A 20,365-nucleotide genomic window follows, 5' to 3' on the forward strand; every position below is an offset into this window, starting at 1 on the left:
TACAGGTGCCTGCCACAATGCCTGGCTATTTTTTTGTTGCAGTTTGGCTGGGGCCAGGTTCAAACCTGCCACCCTTGGTTATATGGTACTGGTGCCCTACCCACTGAGGTGCTGCCTAGGCAAGAATCTTCTATATAAAACTTGGCTGAAGGAAATTAAGGAAGACCTTAATAAATAGAAGAACATATGATAATCATGGATTAGAAAACTCAACTCATTGAGATGTCAGAAGACAATATTACAAGAATATACTTTTTTGTGTAGTAAGAAGAAAGGAATGTAAGATGAAACAGATAGGGGTTTGGTCTGGTAGTGGGAAGCTGGAGGTATTCCTGCCTAATTCTTACTGCTCCGAAGCATGTGGCAGAGTCACATGTCTGAGGACAGTAGATAAAGCTCAAAACAACCATTGCAGAAAGTGAGGAAGTGGACCAGAGAAACTATACGTAGTGTCAATGGTTGGTAGTGTTGCAGTCCAGTTGGGAGCTGGGGATGATGAGTCTGTGCTGATGTTGGCACATCCTGCCATCTGACTTCCTATAGTCGTGCTTGGCTATTCTTATCTAGGCATGGAGAAAAGGAGGATTTGAGCTTTTTGCTAGCTGTGTGTTGAAAAGGAGGCTTTCCTAGCTGTGAGGATTTTGCTAGCTATGTATAGATAGTAAAAAAGATGGAAGAGGATTTAGGACATCAGCAGGGACATCGCTGTAATAATAGATCATGTAATATAAGGTGGATTAGGAAGAAAAGGGAGGCATAACAGATGGGGGGAAAAAGGGGTGTCATTGGACTGGACATTTCAGAAGTTCAAAATATTTATAGTGGTAATAATTGAATAAGCTGGCATGACAAAGTTGTAGTCAGAGAACTGAAGGCTAGAATTCATAATTTGAGGTGTGATAAAACTCAGGGTATGACAGTGGGTTTGGGTGGCTGCAGTAGCACAGAAGAGGTGATTGTTGGAGACTCATATGTTGAGAAATCAAAAAGCCAAGGGTTGGCCAAGGCAAGCAGGGGCTATTGGGAGTTTCTCAGGGTGCCAGTAAAAGTCGGGACAGAGAGGAAGGCTGGGAGCCAGGAGTCAAAATCTCTAGTTCTGGAAGTCAATAAAAGATGATACAGCAAAAGGGGAGGTCATGCAGCCCACTGGCACCATCCTCAAAGGATGAGGGCTTTTGTTTATTTGGTTTTATTTCACAGGATGAGGGGATATTGGCCTAGAAGTGGAGAGGAACTGGTATGCATGGAGGCCCTGCAGCAGCCAGGGTGTGAGAAACCTGCAGGGGATGCAAAGCAGGGAGATTGTGGGATCCTTCTGAAGAGGGTGAGGGTAAAGGATGGCTTGCCAAGGTGGAGCAGCAACCCTGGACGGAATGGAGTGAACGGGAAGGGCTGAAGAGTGGGTGGGAGCAGCTCAGAAGCATGTAGAACAATGGTGCACTAGGTGATTAGGGATTGGGCTACAACCAGAGCAAAGAGAGCAGAGGCTTCATGGAGATGAAGTCTCCTGTGGGCAAGCCCTTGGCTGATGGACCCTAGCTCATCGGTCTGGGGTGGTGATGTCTGGAGGCTGTAATTTGGGCTTATCTTCCTGGGAGTGGGGATGTCAGAAGCTTCAGTCCCAATAGACTGAGCCTGGGGGGTTCGCTATTTTGGCCATATGGTCTCAGTGTCCGCCCAGCTGGGGCTAAAGCAGTGCCCATGGCTATGATCTCTGTGCTATCTTGGCCCACAATGACTCCCTTGTCCAAGGGGATTACTAGTTGCTGTGGTTATTGCTTTCTCTGTGTCACACTGGGAAGAGTGCCAAGTCATAGGTTAGAAGTTCTGGCTCTGGTCCTGGTTCTTTACTTTCTAGAAATGTGACTTTGGTCAATATACTTAACTTCTCTGAGCCAGGGTTTTCTCATCTCCAGAATTAGATCACCCCATCTGCTCTGTGGTTTTCCTCACAGAGCCATACTAAGAACCAAGGAGAGAATGGATGGGAAGAGACTTTGTAAACTGAAAGACCTTTCCAAATGTGAGAGCTGCCCCACACTGGCCTGGCTATAGTCCCCCCAGCAGTCATTGCTGTGAGTTGGAAAAGTCTTCTTATTTTTAGTCTGGAGGCTCACTTGCTAGCATTTCTTTCTAGGGCCTGAAAAGGCCATTGGAGCATTGGCCTGATTTCTTTAAGTCTGACTCTCAGGAGAGATTGCTTTGGAGTCAGGAATAAAATATTAATCCATACTAAACTTCATCATTGTCTTAAGATTCTGCTTTGAAATAAATCTTGATTTGTGTTGTCTGCTGGTACCTTCACAAGAGCCTCGAAGTCTTGGAGACTTTGGCTGCATCTAAAGGATTCTAATTAAGTGAGTAATGACATGCCACCTATCCAGAGGTGTGCTGTCCCCCGAGGCCCACCTGTCCTTGAGTCATCAGCTGGTACTTATGAGCAGGCCTACGGAGACATACCAAGGAATGACAGGGCCCTGCATGGATTCTAGCCATGTTTCTCTCTTGGGCTATCCATCAAATGTGTTCTAGCATCAAACATGTTCCTAGAAGTATGCCCTAGGAGTATAGTGGGACATCGGCAGGTATTAGCAGGTCAGGAAGGGCTCCGCTGAGGAAGCTGGGCTCCAGCTGGGCATTGAAAGTTGGGTAGGATCTGTAGGAATGACAAAGCACTTTCCATCTCTCAGGAAATAGTGAGAAGGGGGTGGCCTGATGTCTTTCTGCCTGTTGGAGCCAGTCAGTACAAGGGCGAGGCTGCCAAGAGTGCAGAGGTGGAGATGGAAATGAAGGCATACACATAGCAGATTGCTGTGGCCTCTGCCCTCAGATAGGAAGAGAGGTCTATGCTTTTTGATTGCCAAGTCTGGGATGTGGATTGTGTGAGGGAATTTTTCTTTATGGTTTGTAATCATTGCTAATGATTAGGATACATACCAGGCTCTGGGCCCAGTGCTTTAATCAATTTATTTCATTCGATATTCTCTTTTACTTTGGCTGATGACTCTGTGCCTCAGTTTACAGATGAGAGAATCAAGGCTCAGAGAGGTTTATCAGCATTCTTGAAGTTACACAGCTAGTAAGTAGTAAGGCTAGGATCTGTCTGCCTCCAGAGCTCAGGCTGCTTTTTCTCATCAGTTGGAAGCTCTTTCTGTGTCTGGTGAGGGGAGCTCTGTGTAGGACCACATCTATCCAGCCGTGTCCGTGCTGATGTATCCTGAGCTGCTCTGCTCTTCATGCTTTATCAGTTTTTTTCTCTTCCTTTAATTACCCAAAGCAGAGTGGAGCAGTGGAATATGGAGGCTTCAGAGAAATTGATTTCGTTTTCCTCTTAAATCTGCCTGTGGACAAGTTGCATTCCAGCTTAAGTGGTCCTTTGGGGCCCTGTTACAGGAAGGTGAATCTCTCAGCCCCTGTGCCTCCCGCCTGACATGAAGCTCTTCCCCTGTTCTCAGCTACTCTGAGAGCCCAGAAAAGGCACTTCCCACCCTTCCTGCCTTTTGATGGGTGCTCCTTCTGTCCCCTCTCAGTGCCACTCATCAGCGGCTTCCCTTTTACCTGGCAGTGAGTGGGACTTGACTGAATTTCCCACAGGTATTGTTTTGGGGGGACCTCAAAGGAGGGCTCAGTCCCAGCCTCAGGTCCACATGGTTCCTCTGCAGATGGAACCCCTAGCAGCTCTTTGAACAGCTCCTCCAGCTACCAGTCCATTCCAGGCAGTTTAGCTGGGCCCTTGACATGCCCTGGTGTTGTTGATGCCTTCAGACATGTTTGTTTTTAATGGTTTTGCCAAGCTCCCAGGCCAGACTTCAGTACACATTTTTCTTATTTTTCTTTGAAAACTAGAATCTGACAAACATACCAGAATGTCTTTCTTAAGTGACTTATTAAATAGCAGTATTTGAAGCCTGTCACAAAAATCAGAGATGATATTGGTTTGGCTGTTTTGATTGGAATGATATATTTCATTCAGAGAGTGATGTCAGACAAGAGAGCCCATGTTTTTGAAGAATACCTGTTAAAACATGTTTAAATAAAAATAGATTCAAATAACTCTATAACTTTTAATATGCACCCTGCATCGATTCTTATTGGGAGAAGTTTTCTGCTAGAAGCATTGGAATGTCTTTGGTAGCCATGGAAACTAACCCTTCAAAGAGAGAGAAATTCTTCTGTCTTCAAACAAGGAGGAGATATAGATTCCTGAGATACTTTATTTGTAATATATATTTTTTGTGTGAATGTATATGTATTTTTTTAGACTTGGACAGGAGTCTTTGTTTTTAATTTAATGGCATGATGGGTACAGTTTTAGGTGATAGAACATGAGCACTTGTGCCCCAGTACATGCAGTGCAGAGCCCAGTGTCTATGTCTTTGACCTTCGTTACTGTAAAATCCATGCTTATAAAAGCATTTACTAATTTATCTAGCTGATTCTTATCACTCAACTAGTATTGGCCAGGATTTGTGACAAGGAAACAATAGATGAAGATAAGACAGACACAGCCCCTCTTTCACAGAGCTTACCATCTGGTGAGCCAAAGAAATTATTAAATAACCAATGGAAGGACTATGAAATAAATTCTATAAAATTTCTAATGTAGGGAACTCCAAGGACATTGGAGAAATGTCCTTATATCCTTGACCAGCTGAGTAAGGTGGTATCTGGAAAAGCAGTTGAGGCTTACACAGAGAACAGCATGCACAGTCACCTGGAGCAGAAAGAGAGCTGGTGCTGGGAGAAGTGAGTGGACTCACCGATGACTGGAGTTTAGATTCAAGGAGGCAGAAGATATATGGGAAGCCACATAGATGGTGCATTCATTCACTCATCCTCACCCCCCTGCCCTGCTCAGGGAAGTTGCTGAGGTTTAGTGGGCAGGGCAGCCCAGCAGCTAAGTTCCGATGGCACACAACTCAACCTAGTCATTAAAAGCACATTAAAAGTGGTTTGTCCTCCCAGAAGATGGAAACTGTTTTCTTTTGAAAGCATCTTCTGTCTTTTATGTCAAGAAAAGTATCGAGGAAATTAAAAGAGGAAAATCACTTTGAGAAAATTTCATAATACACCAAAACTTTAGCAAACAGGGAAAATTAGGAGGCACCAAATCCCTTTACAAAAGGATTCACCATGGGGTTTAGCTCAAGTCACGAGTCCCTAAGAAATAACCATGATGTGGTCTGATGATTTAAAAGGTGATTGTCAGATGTTTTCCTCAATGTACTTATGGTGTAAACACGGGCCCTCCATTTTTCTTCCTCCCTTTTCCCCCCCAGCAGTTCCCACACACTTTCTGGTGGACACCTTCCCCTGGAAAATGCTGTCCCAGGCTAGCTATCCCCGCCCTGCCCCAAAGACATCACCTCTTAAGGACCAGACCTACTGGCATTGGCCAGGTGCTGCAGTCCCAAGTCTGTACCCGATCCTGGCCTATTTGTCTCATGCAGAGAGAGTATCCTTTGGCTATTGCTGGATTTTTATGGTTGAGGGAAAACTGGAACAAGAACAATGATTTTGATGAACTTTAAACTGAACCAGTACTACCGATAAAAAGAAGTTTTCTTTGTGAAATCACACATTACTGCTTTTGTTTTTTGTTTTTTTAACAAAATACCTAGTTTCCTTGAGTAATGTGCTTAAATTGAATCTATGTGCTTTCCAAAAAATTAGTTTTAAACATAAAGATATTCTTTGAACTTAACCACTTTCTATACTGTTTTATTTCCTTTATGTCTGTGTAGGGGAAATTAGTTCTAAAGAAGGCTAGCCCCCACTGATAAAAATCAGTGGGTTACTTCTTCAACTTTCCCCTGCTCTTTGTCTTTATAAACATAGCCTTTGCTTTTGGTGAATTTCTGATGTCTCTATTTTACTAGAAATCTGATCCTAGTGATTCTGTTGGTGCTACTGATTGCAGGTTATTGTATGTTGTGTTTTGGGTTTTTAGTTTTTATTTTTTGACATACATGTGTGTGTAAATATCAAAGTGTTTAGTTTGTCTAAATTTTGTTTATGTAGATCTGTTTAAAACAAATAGCATTGCAACCTAAGGGGAAAAAATCCTATATCTAAATCAAGATGATCTCCAGAGGCTCATTTATTTTATGGGGCATTCAAGAAATAAAACTTCTCAGAGCCGCCTGTGTGTCATCTTGTGTCTGTGGCAGTCTCATTTGCTCTGCATTTCCATCTGTGTGTGATGGCTGGTGGCAGACTGGGTCACAGAGTAGTGTTAGCCGAGCCAGGCATCCCAGATCAGGATGTCAGGGTCTAGGGGCCTCTCTGCAGAGCATAGGGCTTGTTCCTAGGCCCTGGGGCCTCCACTGGGGCTCTGGGCAGGAGTCTGTCCCTGGAGTGGTGCCTCCTGGGGAGGAGTGAGAGACACTCAGTGGGAAGATGAACAGAAGGCTGGCTGTCAGCTTTCTCTATTCATGAGCAGGGGCTCTAGAAGGAAATCAGAACATGTGTAAGCAGAGCAGTGCTTTCTACCCCTCCCTCCCTGGTCCTGAGCAGTGAGTGTTTGAGCCAGGAGGTTGGGGCTCAGGCAGGCCTGTGGAAGAGACGCTTGGTTTGGAGCCTGGTTGGTAGCCCTGTCATGCTGTTGACTGTGCACTTGATGTGGGGCCACTAATGTTGCTTTGTAGAGCCCCAGGTTGGTCTTTGTAGAAGGGACGTGAAAACACCTGCCCTGCTTATTTCACATGAGGCCACAAGCAGCCCATGGAAAGTGAGTGTAAAGATACTTTGAAGACACTGAACAAAAAACTGAGTAAACAAGAAGTTTGTTTCTATTTGGGGGAACAGAGTATGGACCCACACTGTCTTGCAGAAACCCACATCACTTCCCCTAGCTGTGCAGGCTCAGATTCTGCTGAACTGCTGTTAATTATCGGGTGTGATCCAGGGCTGGCACAATCACATATAAAAGACTGCGTGATGGGGCGGTGGCCGGGCTCAGGCTGTGCCCGTTGTGTTTATCTTTCCCAGCTAAGGGGCTGGGGTGGGGGTGGGGCTGGGGCGGGGGCCATACTGTTGCTTTATAGTCAGAACTCCCCTTACCCCCCACAGCCATTTATTCTGAACTCACTCAGTACCCTTGTACTCCTTGGGTATTTTTGTTTGTTTGTTCAAGATGGAGTCTCACTGTCGCTAGAGTGCAGTGGCAGCATCATAGCTCACTACAGCCTCATACTTCCGGGCTCAAGCTATCCTCCTGCCTCAGCCTCCCAAGTAGCTGGTACTATAGGTACCTATCACAATGCCTGGCTAATTTTTCTATTTTTAGTAAAAATGAAGTCTTGCTTTTGTTAAGGCTTATCTCAAACTCCTGACCTCATGCAATCTTCTGACCTCAGCCTCCTAGAGTGCTAGGTTACAGGCATGACCCACCATGCCTGGCAGCTTCTTGGGTATTGATGCCACTAAATTTCCTGGCTGCCAAGTCTGAGAAGGAGCAGAAAATGGGGAAGAGACCAGTCCACAGCAGTCAGGTTTCCTGGTTTTCCTTGTAAACCATAGAGGAGGCCAAGGGGACCAGAGCTACAGCTATAGTTGAAGGCAGCATAGGCCAGTGTTGCCAAGTGCTAGCCAGAGTGGGGCAGAGCCTATGTTGTGTGGGCCTTGGGAAGATGGTCCAAAAATGTCTTTGAATATCCGTGTTCCAGTTACCCCGCTGAGGCATTAGTCCATCTCTCCCGAAGGTGCCTGTGGGTACCCCTGTAGGGAAGTGCTACTGAAGGCCTTCTTGCTTTCCCACCACCATTTTCTCCTTATTTTGATTTCTTCACACATAACACCTGTAAAGCAAAGTTGATAAAAGTCCTATCAAACTTTTGTCAGTACCCCATTGCCTATAACGAAGAAACCCCAGTTCCTTCGTTTTATATTTAAGGCCTTCCCTGGACTGACCATGGCCTCTTTTTTGATCCTCGTCCCTCCAGGCATCTGCCCTATTCTTCCTCTGCTCCCTGCCTTTCCCTTCCAGGTGCCATGTGGGGGTGCTTCGGAGGATGGATTTGGCAGCTAAAAAGCTTGTGTGCCCAACCTCTCTGAGCCCCAGTTTCCAGACAAGGAGAGTAATAGCAGTAGGCACTCTCCGGTGAGGAAGGGGGAGGTATCATGCTGGGCTCTGCAGGGTGCAGCACTGAGCGGCTACCTGGAGGGGGCGCACATGTGTCTGTGTGGGTGCTTAACGAGAAGAGTGCTCTGGTGGTTCTGGTGGGCAGAACACATCCGGTTGGGCTAGCCAGGAAACGTATCACCAAAAAAAACGAGACTTGAGCTTGGTCATGAAAGCTGAGCTGTAATTCAAAGATAAGAGAAGGCTGTGTCAGGTGGACCAAACTACAGAAGGTTGGGGAATTGAGAAGAGCAGCCAAAGGGCAGAGTGGACGTTTATAGGATGGGCAAATAAGTCTGGCGGGGAAGCTGGGAGAAGGCCTGAAGGCCTCAGCGCCAGGCTAAGGTGTCTAGAGTTGGTTCTCAAGGGCAGCAGTGAGGAGTGTGGGCCACCGAGAGCAGGACACCACGGAGTGATGTCCAGGCCTGCGGCAGTCACCTGGAGCAGAAAGGGAGGCGAGCCCTGAGGACACACTCTGGCTGTACCTCCCTTAGCGGCCTCAGGGGGTGGGTCATACGCAAACTGGCCTGAGCAAGTCCCTGGGTAGTTGTCTTGTTGGGACACCAGGGAACTTCCTTACTAAGTAATTGCTCCTTAAAAAGGAGATGAAAGGGAAGTTTTTCTAATGATCTAGAGACAGAAAATCTACCACTTGAGGCCAAACAATGATAAGGAGAAATGGCAGTTTGGCTGTGGAGGCTGTTCAGATGGTATGTGTAGGCTTGGGCATGCTCGTTACATGTTTCTGGGAGATTCCAGCAATTGTGGGCTTTCTGTTCTGCAGGGATATAATCTGGCCTCCTCCAGGAGTAGGAGTAGGGCTCATTTTGTTGGGTGCATTTTTTATGCAAAGTCTTCCTGCATGGCTGTTTGAAGTGGGCACCATGGGGAATCAGAGATATGTGAAGAAATATGCATGAAATGGACAATATTGTCCATTCCTGCAGGAACTTGCAATCTGGCTGGCAGACCAAAGTGACTATGTGACAATATAAATTTGTATTTGATTATTACAGTTGTATTTTCTAAGCACTTAAAATTTTTTTCTGTTTGGAAATAATGGCAAATATACAGAAAAGTTGCAAGAATAGTACAATGAACAATTCATGTGCCCTATATCCCAAATCACTCACTATTAATATTTTATCTCAGTAGCTTTTTTGTTAGCTATCTATCCATAAGGGTTATGGACTGGTTTGATTTTTTTTTTTTTAAAGAAAATTTTATTATGTATTACCATCCTTTGTTATTTTGGTCTGCAAATTTTTTCAGATTTGGCCAGTGGGAGATGCTTCTCTAGCTCCCATATTCTTACAACATGTGTCCATCATGAGTTCGTTTTTGAGCATTTCCTTATTTTCTTCATCTGGCACCTACCCTACCCTATCCCTGGAATTGACCATTTCTCTAAAGACCCTGGTTCCTTGGTTCCTTTTAAGGGGGAATGTTAATACAGACCAAGGTATGAGTACCATCCAAGTGTGCTCATACCCACTGGAGGGCCTTTGTGTCTAGATCCCTTCGACAGCCAGAACTAGGAAATGGTTGCATTTCTATACACATACACTTACGCATACCAATGTACTGACATCTTTTAAAAACCAGACGTCAGAAATCAGACTTCAAAATAAACATAGTTTAGAAATCGTGAGTTCGCACCTATACTTCCAGTGCCAGTTTATCGCTCGAGGGTTCTTTCTAGTCCTCATTCTGTGCTTCTGTGTCCCTCCTTCCACAGTGAGAGGCTCCACAGTGTTCTGGCTCCCAGCAACAGTAACACATTTACTCATTTGTTAAATCCTGTAATACATCTAAAATAGTTTCAGAATGGTCTCATCCATATCACTACCTGAAAATCCTCAGAAAAAGAGTTCAGTGTCTGTTTGCTGTTTGTTCCTGAATTCAGTCCTGCCCCAGACTGAGAGTGTGTAGTCACACATTCATAACTTTTATCTTTCTCCTTCAGTGTAGTTAAGGTATTCATTTGAAATACAATCACATTCATTTGTTACAATTCACTTTCAGTTGAGGGGTATTTTCCCTTCATCTTATCCTTGTTTATTTAATTTTAAAATGCTTAATGTGAAGAACATTAACATGATTCCCAAAGTCAAAACTATAGGAAACACTTAGGAGCATCATTCCAACCTTGTCCTCTTCTCACCCTTTGTCCCCACCCCTTGTCTTCTGTTTTGTCCTTCAGAAACATCCTAATGAGATTACAGACATTTTATTTCCCTCTCATTGGTGTGCAAAGGATAGCACTCAATGTGGGGGGCGGGGGGGTTGTGGGCTGAGTACTTCTTACTCATCTTTACTTTTGGTCAGACACACCACAAACAAAATTCCATTTTGGAACAAGCAGACTCCTCGCACATTTAACAGTTGGATTTTCAGGCAGTTATGAAAGTCTAATGATTTCTACAATAGCTTTGATAAATAAAGTTTTGTAATAGTGACTGTTATTCAATTTCTGAGTAATGGGCTTCTTAGAATATGATGAATTCTTGTGTAAAATGGAGTCACTTTCTTTTTTTAAAATTTCTTATAGCATAACTGTGCATTAATGCAATCATGGGGTACAGTGTGCTGTTTTCGTGTACATTTTAAAATACTCTCATCAAACTGGTCAAGATAACCTTCATGTCATTTTCTTAGCTATTGAGTTAAAACGTTCATACTCTGCTTTTAGAAAGATTCACTTGTACCCTTGTAAGATAAACCATAGAGTCACTTTCTATCATCATCCACTGAGGTTGACACAAGATGCACAATGGACTTGGGGAAATTTTCTGCAACAAAGAGTTGAAAGGTGGCTGTGATGGGAACAGGATGTTGTCAACTGAGCAGATAGTAATACAGGCCCATCATGGTCAGTCTGAGCCCTAAGATCCCAGAGTGTGTGTCCCAACTCTGATAGGATCATAGTGGCTTAGAGGTCATTCAGAGCTATTTCTAATTTTTCTCCCATTGGTATTTAAGCAAGTTTTTCCATTTGCCTTTTTCATTTCTCTCTTATATCCAGATTCAACAACTAAAAATGATGCATTTGCATGTATGTACAGTGCTTTGTGTTTCTTGAAGTGTCATCTTACTGAGTGTCTTACTCATCCCTGTGAAACAGTAGAACAGGAATTATTATGTCTGTTTTGCAAGTGAGGAAACTGAAACTCAGAACAGAAAAGTGGCAGAGCTGGGACTAGAAACCAGGGTCTTTAGACTTAGCGCTCACATGGTCCCAGAGAGCCAAGGGGGCAGCTGGGTTTATTGCACAGACACCACCTCCTTGTCCCTTTCTTCCACTCTGCATCTTAGTGAACAGATTTATGCTGTGTAAACTTCAGTTCTGTCCAATTCAGTGTTACCTGACTGCTAATTATAAGGCCATTTGGAACAGTCTAAAACAGGTTCATATGGTCTCTACAGTAACAGCTTTGTTTTATGAACCTTTGTAAATCTCTACATAGAGTAATGGCTTTGTTATGTGAACTTTTGTAATAGTGATTATTATTTTATATAAACCAGGAATTTTTTTTATTCTCAGGAATTTTAGTCTTAGTAGGGTTTTACTTACGCATGCTTAGCTCTGTCCTAACAGCCAAGAATGTGTGACAGTGATGCAGCTGGATAGGGGGTTTTTCTATATTTTTAATGTTAAAAATGCCTAAAATATGATATTAAAGATATAAATTTTATTTTATAAAGTCCTTAAGCTTCATGGGATAACTCGTTTACTATCTCTATAAAGTTTTTTCAAGAACCTCATATGCTATGAATCCAAAATAAGAATACCTGTTTGGATGTAAGCATCTAAGTGTAGTGTGCCAAGTTCAGAATTAAAACATGTCAAAAGATCAGCACTAGGACACCTTTTGGTGTAATAGAATTGTAGGTCCACTTGTTCTTTACAGTGTATTCAAGAAAACAGATTCTGTATTTGTTTTCATGTTGACATGTGCCACTCCAAGCCCTTGTGTTGTTGCTCAGGGATGTAATTCTCTGTTGAGTTGACTTCTTCAGAGTTCAGAGTAATTTGGTGAATTTACCTAGGGCTAGGTTATGCATTTCTTTGGTCTCAGAAGCCCAAGAGGTTCTAGAAACCCCAAACCATTCTCAGCATGTGGTATGTATGAGCCCCAGCCACTGCCCACAGAGTCCCTGCTTTGAGATAGGGAAGTGTTCTCCATGAGAGGAATGTATTTGGATGGAAAGATCAGAGCATGTGTTTGGATTGGGGTCAACTGCTGCTCACTCTCCAAATCCTTGGGGGCAGGTCTCCGTGAGCTGCACCTAGGACACTGTGAGGCCTTGCCTCCTTCCTCACTTCCCAGAGAGTAAAGAAGGAGCAGCCCTAATGGAGCCAAGGTTAGGTTCCAAGGGGTCCAGAAAGTGGGATGATTTAGGAGCAAAGAGTGGGGTCCTTTCTAATTGTGGGCAGAAGGCAGCACTTTGGCAAGGAGTCCAGGTTCTTATCTGAAGTATTGGTGTCACTGGGTGTTCAAGTATCTTTTCAGCCCCTTTACAGCTAGAGTTGTGAGACGGGAGTGAAAAGGGGGTTATTTTTATGAAAGCAGGCCATTTCTGCATCCATCAGTTGAGTTGGGTAAATGAGCTAGGTCTTGGAAAGGGACATGCACTGGCTTTGAATTGGAAGGAAGGCGAGAAAAGAGATGGTGGTCATCTGTGTCAGAACCCTAGGATCTGTGTGCAGAGGCTGCACTGCTATAACCTCATCTGCTTTCTTAGCAGCTTCTTAATTGTACTTACTAAATCTGTAACTCACATATCCTGGCTCCTGTAAGAATTCATGGTCAGAAATACAGATGGTTTCTTGTATATAAAAATTAGGTAATCATCCACCTGACTGAGACTTGCCTAAGCAAAATGTGGGGCTTCGTACGTGTGCATAGATACAGGATTGCACACACGGAGGGCAGAGTAAACAGCAGGCAGCTGAGAACACTGACACATCTGCCAAAGCCTTTCCAGGGCAGGTGTTCCCGTAAATGGGCAACAAATCGTACAGCCTCTTTACCTACTGCAGAAGAAAGGACCATGACAAGTAGCGAGGGTGAAGGGAAACAGCAGTGCTTCAGTGCTCAAGTTCCCCTCTGGGCTGTGGGTGGGTCTGCCCCTACCCTGTTCACTGCTCTGGTCCAAACATGCAGGTGGTGGGGAGGGAGCCTGGTATGGGCAACAGGAAGGACTGCTCCCCCCAGAGCTCTTGGTCTGGACAAGAGGGGTCAGCACACATATGAATGCAAAGTTGTGTTCAGAGTGTTGAAGAAGCCCTCAACTTGGTACTCTCTGACACGGTTTGACCCACTTGGGTCCCTTCTCTTTAAAGTGTGATGCTGGGTATCTGAGGAGGCTGTGGGAAAGGTGGGGCCTCTCTGAGCTCAGGCCCCTGCTGGGGTGTCCCAGGTCAGCCATGATAGCACATGGTGTTTTGGGGCCTAGGCTCCTTGGGATTGTCATCATCCTGAAGGGAGTTCATTTTCTAAGAAATGATGCATGTATGTTAGTGTGGTCTCTGCGACTCTGACACCCACCGGCTTGCTTAGAAGACACTGTCTTATGTCCTGTCCCGTGTGTGGCTCCCATTGCTGTGCTAATGTGGCTGTACTCAGTGCTATGTGTCCTGCCACAATGTTGTGCAGCAGGACAGGTGGCTCATGGTGCAGATCCCCAACGAAGTCCTGACACCTGCTTGTTCTCTTTGCCTCCCCCAGAGAATTTTCAAAGGAAAGAGAGAAGGCTAAAGCACGGGGAGATTTCCAGAAGCTCCGGGAAAAGCAGCAGCTGGAAGAGGATCTAAAGGGCTACTTGGACTGGATTACCCAGGCAGAAGACATTGATCCAGAGAACGAGGAGGAAGGAGGAGAGGAAAGCAAACGAAACAGTATGTAGAGCTCTTCCTGTCCCTGACCGGACAGACCCAGGGCGCAGTCCAGATGCCAGGCAGCAAGCATGCTTCTTATCTGACCCAGGCTGGGAATAGGCTGCCCCCCTCCGGCTGTCTGGTTCCTTGTGCCCGCACACACCACAGAGACAAGTACATTTGCACCGACTCTGAGTTTCTGCCCAACGTTCAGGGTTTAGATTTCTATTTAGAAAGGTGGTTGTGGTTGAGGAGGGGAGGACAGACTCACCGTTGGCCTTGGGAATTCAGTGGGCTTATTTCTGTGAGAGCACAGGGCATGGTGAGATGTGTACTTAGACCTTTCCTCTCTTCCCCCAGGAGAAGAAGTTATGTTTCCCTCTCCTCAGAATGAAAAGGGTTATTGCACAAGAACTTGAAGAACAGGGTCTCTCTTGACTCTTGTGCCACCTGAAGTGGCTCCCACCTGTTCTGTCCTTATAAAGCCAAAATGCTTAGCCCACCAGGGCTGGGAAGAAACCAACTCACCATTCTAGGCAATAGGTTAAGCAGCACATGTAGGCTGCTTTGCAGCCCACCTACCTATTACTTCATGCTGTGACACTAGGCACCCTAGAGCACTTTCTGCTGGAAACAAGGCCTGGTAACTCAGTCAACCACTGGAATTAATTGCCATTGTCAGCTACAGAGTGTCTTTTGCCATATACTTTTCTCACAGACATGCTCTTACTCTTCCTGGGGCCATCTGTGCCTCAGGTAAAAGTGGAAATTGAATCCAGTAGTGCATTTGACTAAGATGTTTGTGATTTGTTTGCAATGCAGAATAGCTGATCCTAAGGACTGAGAATGTAATCCTAAGAGCACATGTCCAATGCCTGGGAGACTGAGTTTAGCCCTCCCTTGTAGATGGCTGAGCAAGGCCCTCAGCTGTCAATCCAGTCACTTGTGCACTCTGCAAGACCTGGGGCTGTGTGCAAGGGAGACCCTGTGAGAGGATTTGCAGCCCTCTAGTGAGGGGTGGGCCCACTCACACATAAATACAGCACTGCAGGATACAAGGGGATGTAGGTATGTGCCACAGGAGGAAAGGGTCTAGGACAGGACTGAGGACATTTGCCCTGGGCCTTAAAGGATGGATGGATCTGAGCTATGACATTTCAGATCAGGAGAAACATTCTGACCCAAGGAGATGGGAAAAGGTGCCAGGTTTCAGGGACGAGGCGGTGGGCCCTTCATTTGGCTGGAGCAGGAGAGTGTGAAGGCTGCGGTACCACAGCAGGAGAGTGTGAAGGCTGCGCTAGGCCACAGCAGGAGGAGTGGTACCTCTTCTGCAGGTAGTGGAGTGTGGCAGGGGGCAGAGAAGACCCACAATGGAAAGGATTCTTGACTGCGATGGCCTTTACCTTCCTTCCACCTGAGGACTCTGTGAGTCTGTGCTGTGTGGGAGGGCTGTTTTCTGTTATTGTGAATGTTACAACCAGCTCAAACCTGTGTGCTGATGGGGAGCTGGCGGATGCAGACATCTCTCTTCGCACTCCTCCCTATGTTTTGCCAGGCTCAGGAAAGGGCTGGGACTTCATCACCTGCAGATCTGTAGACTGTGGGAGTGTTTCTGGAGCTGTGTTTGTCAAATGAGATCAGAGTTTATAAATGGATGTTCATTTGAGTCCCAAACTTAGCAATGTGTCCTCTAGGTAATTAGATGTAAGAAGAGTGACACGACCTGTCTCAGAGATCCACCAGCCACCTGCCTCCCTAACAGATTTATACCCGTTAGGTGTAAACCAGGCAAAGTGTCCCTTTCTCCGGGCAGGACATCATTATTGCTAGTTTCGATGTGTTCTGCAGGGAACTGAGTGAGGCCCTCTTACAGGTCAGTGGACTTGCATCTCTTTACTGCTCCACCTCTAGAAAGAGAGATCCATATTCCGGTGTTGCTAACATCATTTGTGGTGGACTTGTTTTATGGCCTGTGATTTGAGAAATAGGGATTTTCGGTGGCCTTAAGGCAATATCCTGAGGGTTATCCTGTCTCAGTCCCCCAATTCCTGTGTCCTGCCACTCTCCACGAAGAACCTGCCTGAGTAACAACAAAATCAATGACTCTGCCTTTCAGAGAACTTGCCATGGAGAGAAGATTGAGAGGCAGTGTCCTAGTGTACGACAGAAAGAAGAAGCTAGGCCCATAATCAAGGACCAGTAGTCTGCTGTGTGAGCCAAGAGGGCGTGATGATGCTGGCAGTGAGAGCGGGTGGGGGGTTAGAAACACAAGGAAGGCTCTGGCGGGGGTGAGCAGCCTTTGGAAATGGCATGAATGAGGTGTGGAAAGTGACAGATGTTCAGGGCCCTTAAGTGCATCACTCAGGAATATAAACAAGGAAGGAACAAAGCTCCTTTAAAAGTCTTATAGATATTCAGAATTAACCTTGTAACTGGGGCTCCCAAGACCATGAAACTGCACTGTGTCTTTGGAACATCAACATATTGTTTCTACTATGCAGCGATGTGTGACGCCAAATGATTAAGTAGCTTAATGTTTGATCCATAATGGCAAATATTTCTGTAATGTGCCCTTGTTCTTTGCTGAGCTCATTTTGCCAGGTGCTGGGGCCTCCCATGGAGCGAGGCTCACAGTGCTTCCCGAGTCATCAGATTTCCAGGGCTTCGTGATGAAGGTTTTAAATAACAACATAAATCTTAGACTGTGAGAACCATGTTGAGATTTAACTGACTTGAGAGACCCACCAAGTCCTCTCCAGTGAGGAGGAGGGGAACCTCTCTGAGCAGAGAACTCGGCAGCCCAAACTTTCTGGAGAAGCCAGCACTGTTGAGGTTTCCTGAGGCCTCCTGTGGTTTCTAGACATTTTCTTTCTGTCACAGCCAGAAAACCACGGGAGAGGAGAGTTTGGTGTGGTCTTCCTTACCAAGCAAACAGTTGTGGGTTTATCACCAGCTTAGGCCAGGTCTGAGGCTGACTGCACGTCTGATTAGCAGGCTGTGGGAGTGTGGGTGCTGCCAGGGCCAGGGTCACGGCATCAGTGTCTTTCCTGGAGGTGAGGTCACCCCACATCCCTCACACCCCAGCCCTGCTCTGATAGTACCTCTGGGCCTTCTGACTTAATCCACCCTGGCTTGGGGTAATTCAACTGAGAGCCCTTTTCAACTGGGTCCTGGATGTGAGTTCGGTGGTTTCTGTCCTGACGTTCTGGAATTGGCTACAACTGAGTTTTGTGACTTGGAATTTGGACGTTAGTGTTAGGCAAATTACTACACATCTCTTAGCCCCGCTTTCATTGTCTGCAAGAAAGAGATAAAAATGTTTCTACCCATGGGGCTGTGGTGAGGACTGAGTATTTGGTGACTAGTAGGAGCTGTCAGAGCTGTAGTCCTTGCTGCTGCTGCGGTCATAGATTCCAGTGAAACATAAACAATTGTTTTGAAGATTCTAGTAGATATCTCTCCAACCTCAGGATGAGAACTGCTTTTAGAACCATTACCCTCTACTTTGCTGTTCAGAAACTATAAATATTGACAGAAAGCAAACCTATTGACTTGGTCACTTTTGAGATATGGTAGCACAGTTTCTGGCTCTTGCGTCCTTTCCTAGACTGTCAGTACTTGCCATCAGAGAACAGACGTCAAACCAAGTACTTGGGGATGCGCTCACATTCTCCTTTCTCTTCTACCTGCTAAATGTCATTGCCTTCATCTGTGGTGCCCAGGGCTGGCCGTACATTACAGTCACCTGGGGAGCTTGAATGCTTCCTAGAGCCAAACTCCACCCTCTAAAATTGATTACTTCAGGGGTAGGCACCAGGGGTAGCTCTTTTTTTTTTTTTTTTGAGACAGAGTCTCATTACGTTGCCCTGGGTAGAGTGCTGTGGTGTCACTCACAGCAACCTCTAACTGTTGGGCTTAAGCTATTGTCTTGCCTCAGCCTCCCAAGTAGCTGGGAATATAGGTACCCTCTACAACACACAGCTATTTTTTTTGTTGGAGTTGTCATTATTGTTTAGCAGGCCTGAATCGAGTTCTAACCCACCTGCCTCAGTGTATGTGGCCGGCGCCCTAACCACTGAACCACGGGTGCTGAGTCACTTTTTTGTTCACATTCCTTGGAGGTTATAATGTGGAGTTAGGGATGGGAACTCCTGAGTCCTGGATGTTGTCATTGGCTGTTCCAGGAATTTGTTTAAGAGACAATCTCAAACTGAGCCGTCTGGTGACTGCTAACAGATAGCTCTAGCGCTATGCATTCATGAACTATTTCAAATGTCATTTTGTGATTTGCTATTAGAAATCTTGGGTTACACAATCAATTGAATGGACAAATTTCCCTTCGAAGTTACTTCCCAAACATTTGATAAATTTTCAAGGATAATTTATTTAACTTTTTGCTGAGCTTCAAGTTTCTTAAGAAACCCTGCCAAATCTCAAAGTGATTTTTTAGACGTATGCAGCTGCTTCTGAGTTAACAATGGAGTTTTTCTAGGGCCATTAAAATCTGGAAGCCTAGAATTCTATTTTAAACTCTTCTCATTGTCAGTGATTAGTCTTTTAAAAAAAATAGCATTAAAAATAATGAAATCGTTTTAAAGGGCGCTCATTCTAAAATTCTGGCCAGAAAAGCAGGGCAGTTTTATTATATTTATTATGAGAACTATACTGATCAGTAATCCCTTTCAATGGGGATACTTAACACCCAAGGAAAGGGAAGGGGATACCTATAGCTCCAAGTAAGGCCATGAGGAAAGCCTCTCTGTATTCTGCTTCCTCAGTGGTCCCAGAGGCTGTGGGTGCAGCCCTGGCCTGGGGGAGTCCCTTTCCCAGGTCCCTGCTGCCCCACAGCTCAGTGTACAGGTTCCCTGGCCACCTCCCTTGTGCATCTGTTACCTACAGGCCTCTTACTAGGGTGTTTGCTTTAGGGCTGGGCAAAAAACCAGGAGCACGTAGATGTTTGCATCAGTTTGGCTTGGCAATTTGGTGGTCCTATTTAAAAATACTGTGTTTTGAAATTTTAATTTATAAAACTGCTTTCATCATAATTAAACTACCTCAGGGCACAAGTTTAAAATTAAAAATATTCAATTAAAAGCTATAAAGCAAGCAGCAACGATTAGAGTTGCATATGGTAGACATGCATTCAGGTCAGCTGCCCTGACTGGAGAGGCAGTAGATGTGCTGCCTGGGGAGGGCCCATGCCAGGGACAACAGCTGGACTCGGTCCCCAGTACTGGGAGCAGTCCTCTGTCCCAGGTGGACTCTCCCCACTGGGCTGGTGGAAAGTAGTAGTTTCTAAGGGCACCTTCACATCTGCCACCAACTTGAGCCACATAAGAGCTGGGTGGGAGGTGCACTGAGGGATGGTGGTCCCACCATGGGGATAAGGAGGAGCAAGTACTTGCTTCTTTTTGTTTATTTGTTTTTAGTGTATTTTAATTATATATATAATAATTTTTTTGAGGCAGAGTCTCAATATGTCGCCTTTAGTAGAGTACTATGGCATCACAGCTCACAGCAGCCTCAAACTCTCAGGCTTAAACGATTCTCTTGCCTCAGCCTCCCAATAGCTGGGGTTACAGGCACCTGCCACAACACTCAGTTACTTTTTTGTTGTTGTTGTAGTTGTCATTGTTGTTTGGCAGGCCCGGGCTGGATTCGAACCTGCCAGCTCCGGTATATATGGCTGGGTGCCCTAGCCACAGAGCTATAAGCACTGAGCCATGTATTTTAATTATAAAAGTAATAATCGTAAAGAATTCATGTAATATCAAAGTATATAAAGTGAAAAAATTCTCCCTTCCTGCTCCTAGAGCAGCAATTCTCAACCTGTGGGTCGCGACTCCTTTGTTCCATTTGTAACAACGCAGCAATTAAAAAGGTTGAGAACTACTGTCCTAGAGGGAGCCAGACTTAGCAGTTTGGGTCCTATCCTATTCCTTCAGCCTCACTTTATGCACAGAAGAACAGTGATTCTACATAGCCAGCCTTTTTGTACATTCCACCATAAGATGTTCAGCACAGATAGCTTTTACTGACATCCTCCCATGTTTTCAGAACAAAATTTTTGGCTATTTCTAATAAATTGCTATTATAAAACTGCTGAAGTTGGCTCGGCACCCGTAGCACAGTGGTTACGGTGCCAGCCACATACACCAAGGCTGGTAGGTTCGAGCCCGGCCTGTGCCCGCTATACAACAATGACAACTGCAACAAAAAATAGCCGAGTGGCGGCTTCAAACCCAGTGCCAGCCAAATTGCAACAACAAAAAAAATAGCCAGGCGTGTGGCAGGTGCCTGTAGTCCCAGCTACTCAAGAGGCTGAGGCAAGAGAATCACCTAAGCCCAAAAGCTGGAAGTTG

General features: G+C 45.3%; 1 protein-coding gene across 4 annotated transcripts in view; it reads left to right on the forward strand.

The window, feature by feature from the left end:
* CACNA1D (calcium voltage-gated channel subunit alpha1 D) overlaps positions 1-20,365 on the forward strand; it is a 347,874-nt gene that overhangs the window by 225,804 nt on the left and 101,705 nt on the right. For all 4 annotated transcript variants that reach the window (XM_003789390.2, XM_003789392.2, XM_003789391.2 and 1 more), the window contains exon 9: positions 13,855-14,024. In XM_003789390.2, the coding sequence (XP_003789438.1) occupies positions 13,855-14,024 (170 nt within the window). The remainder of the gene's footprint in view (positions 1-13,854; positions 14,025-20,365) is intronic.

This window comes from Otolemur garnettii, unplaced genomic scaffold, assembly GCF_000181295.1.
Source record: "Otolemur garnettii isolate 467f Iridium unplaced genomic scaffold, OtoGar3 scaffold00032, whole genome shotgun sequence".
Taxonomy (NCBI): domain Eukaryota; kingdom Metazoa; phylum Chordata; class Mammalia; order Primates; family Galagidae; genus Otolemur; species Otolemur garnettii.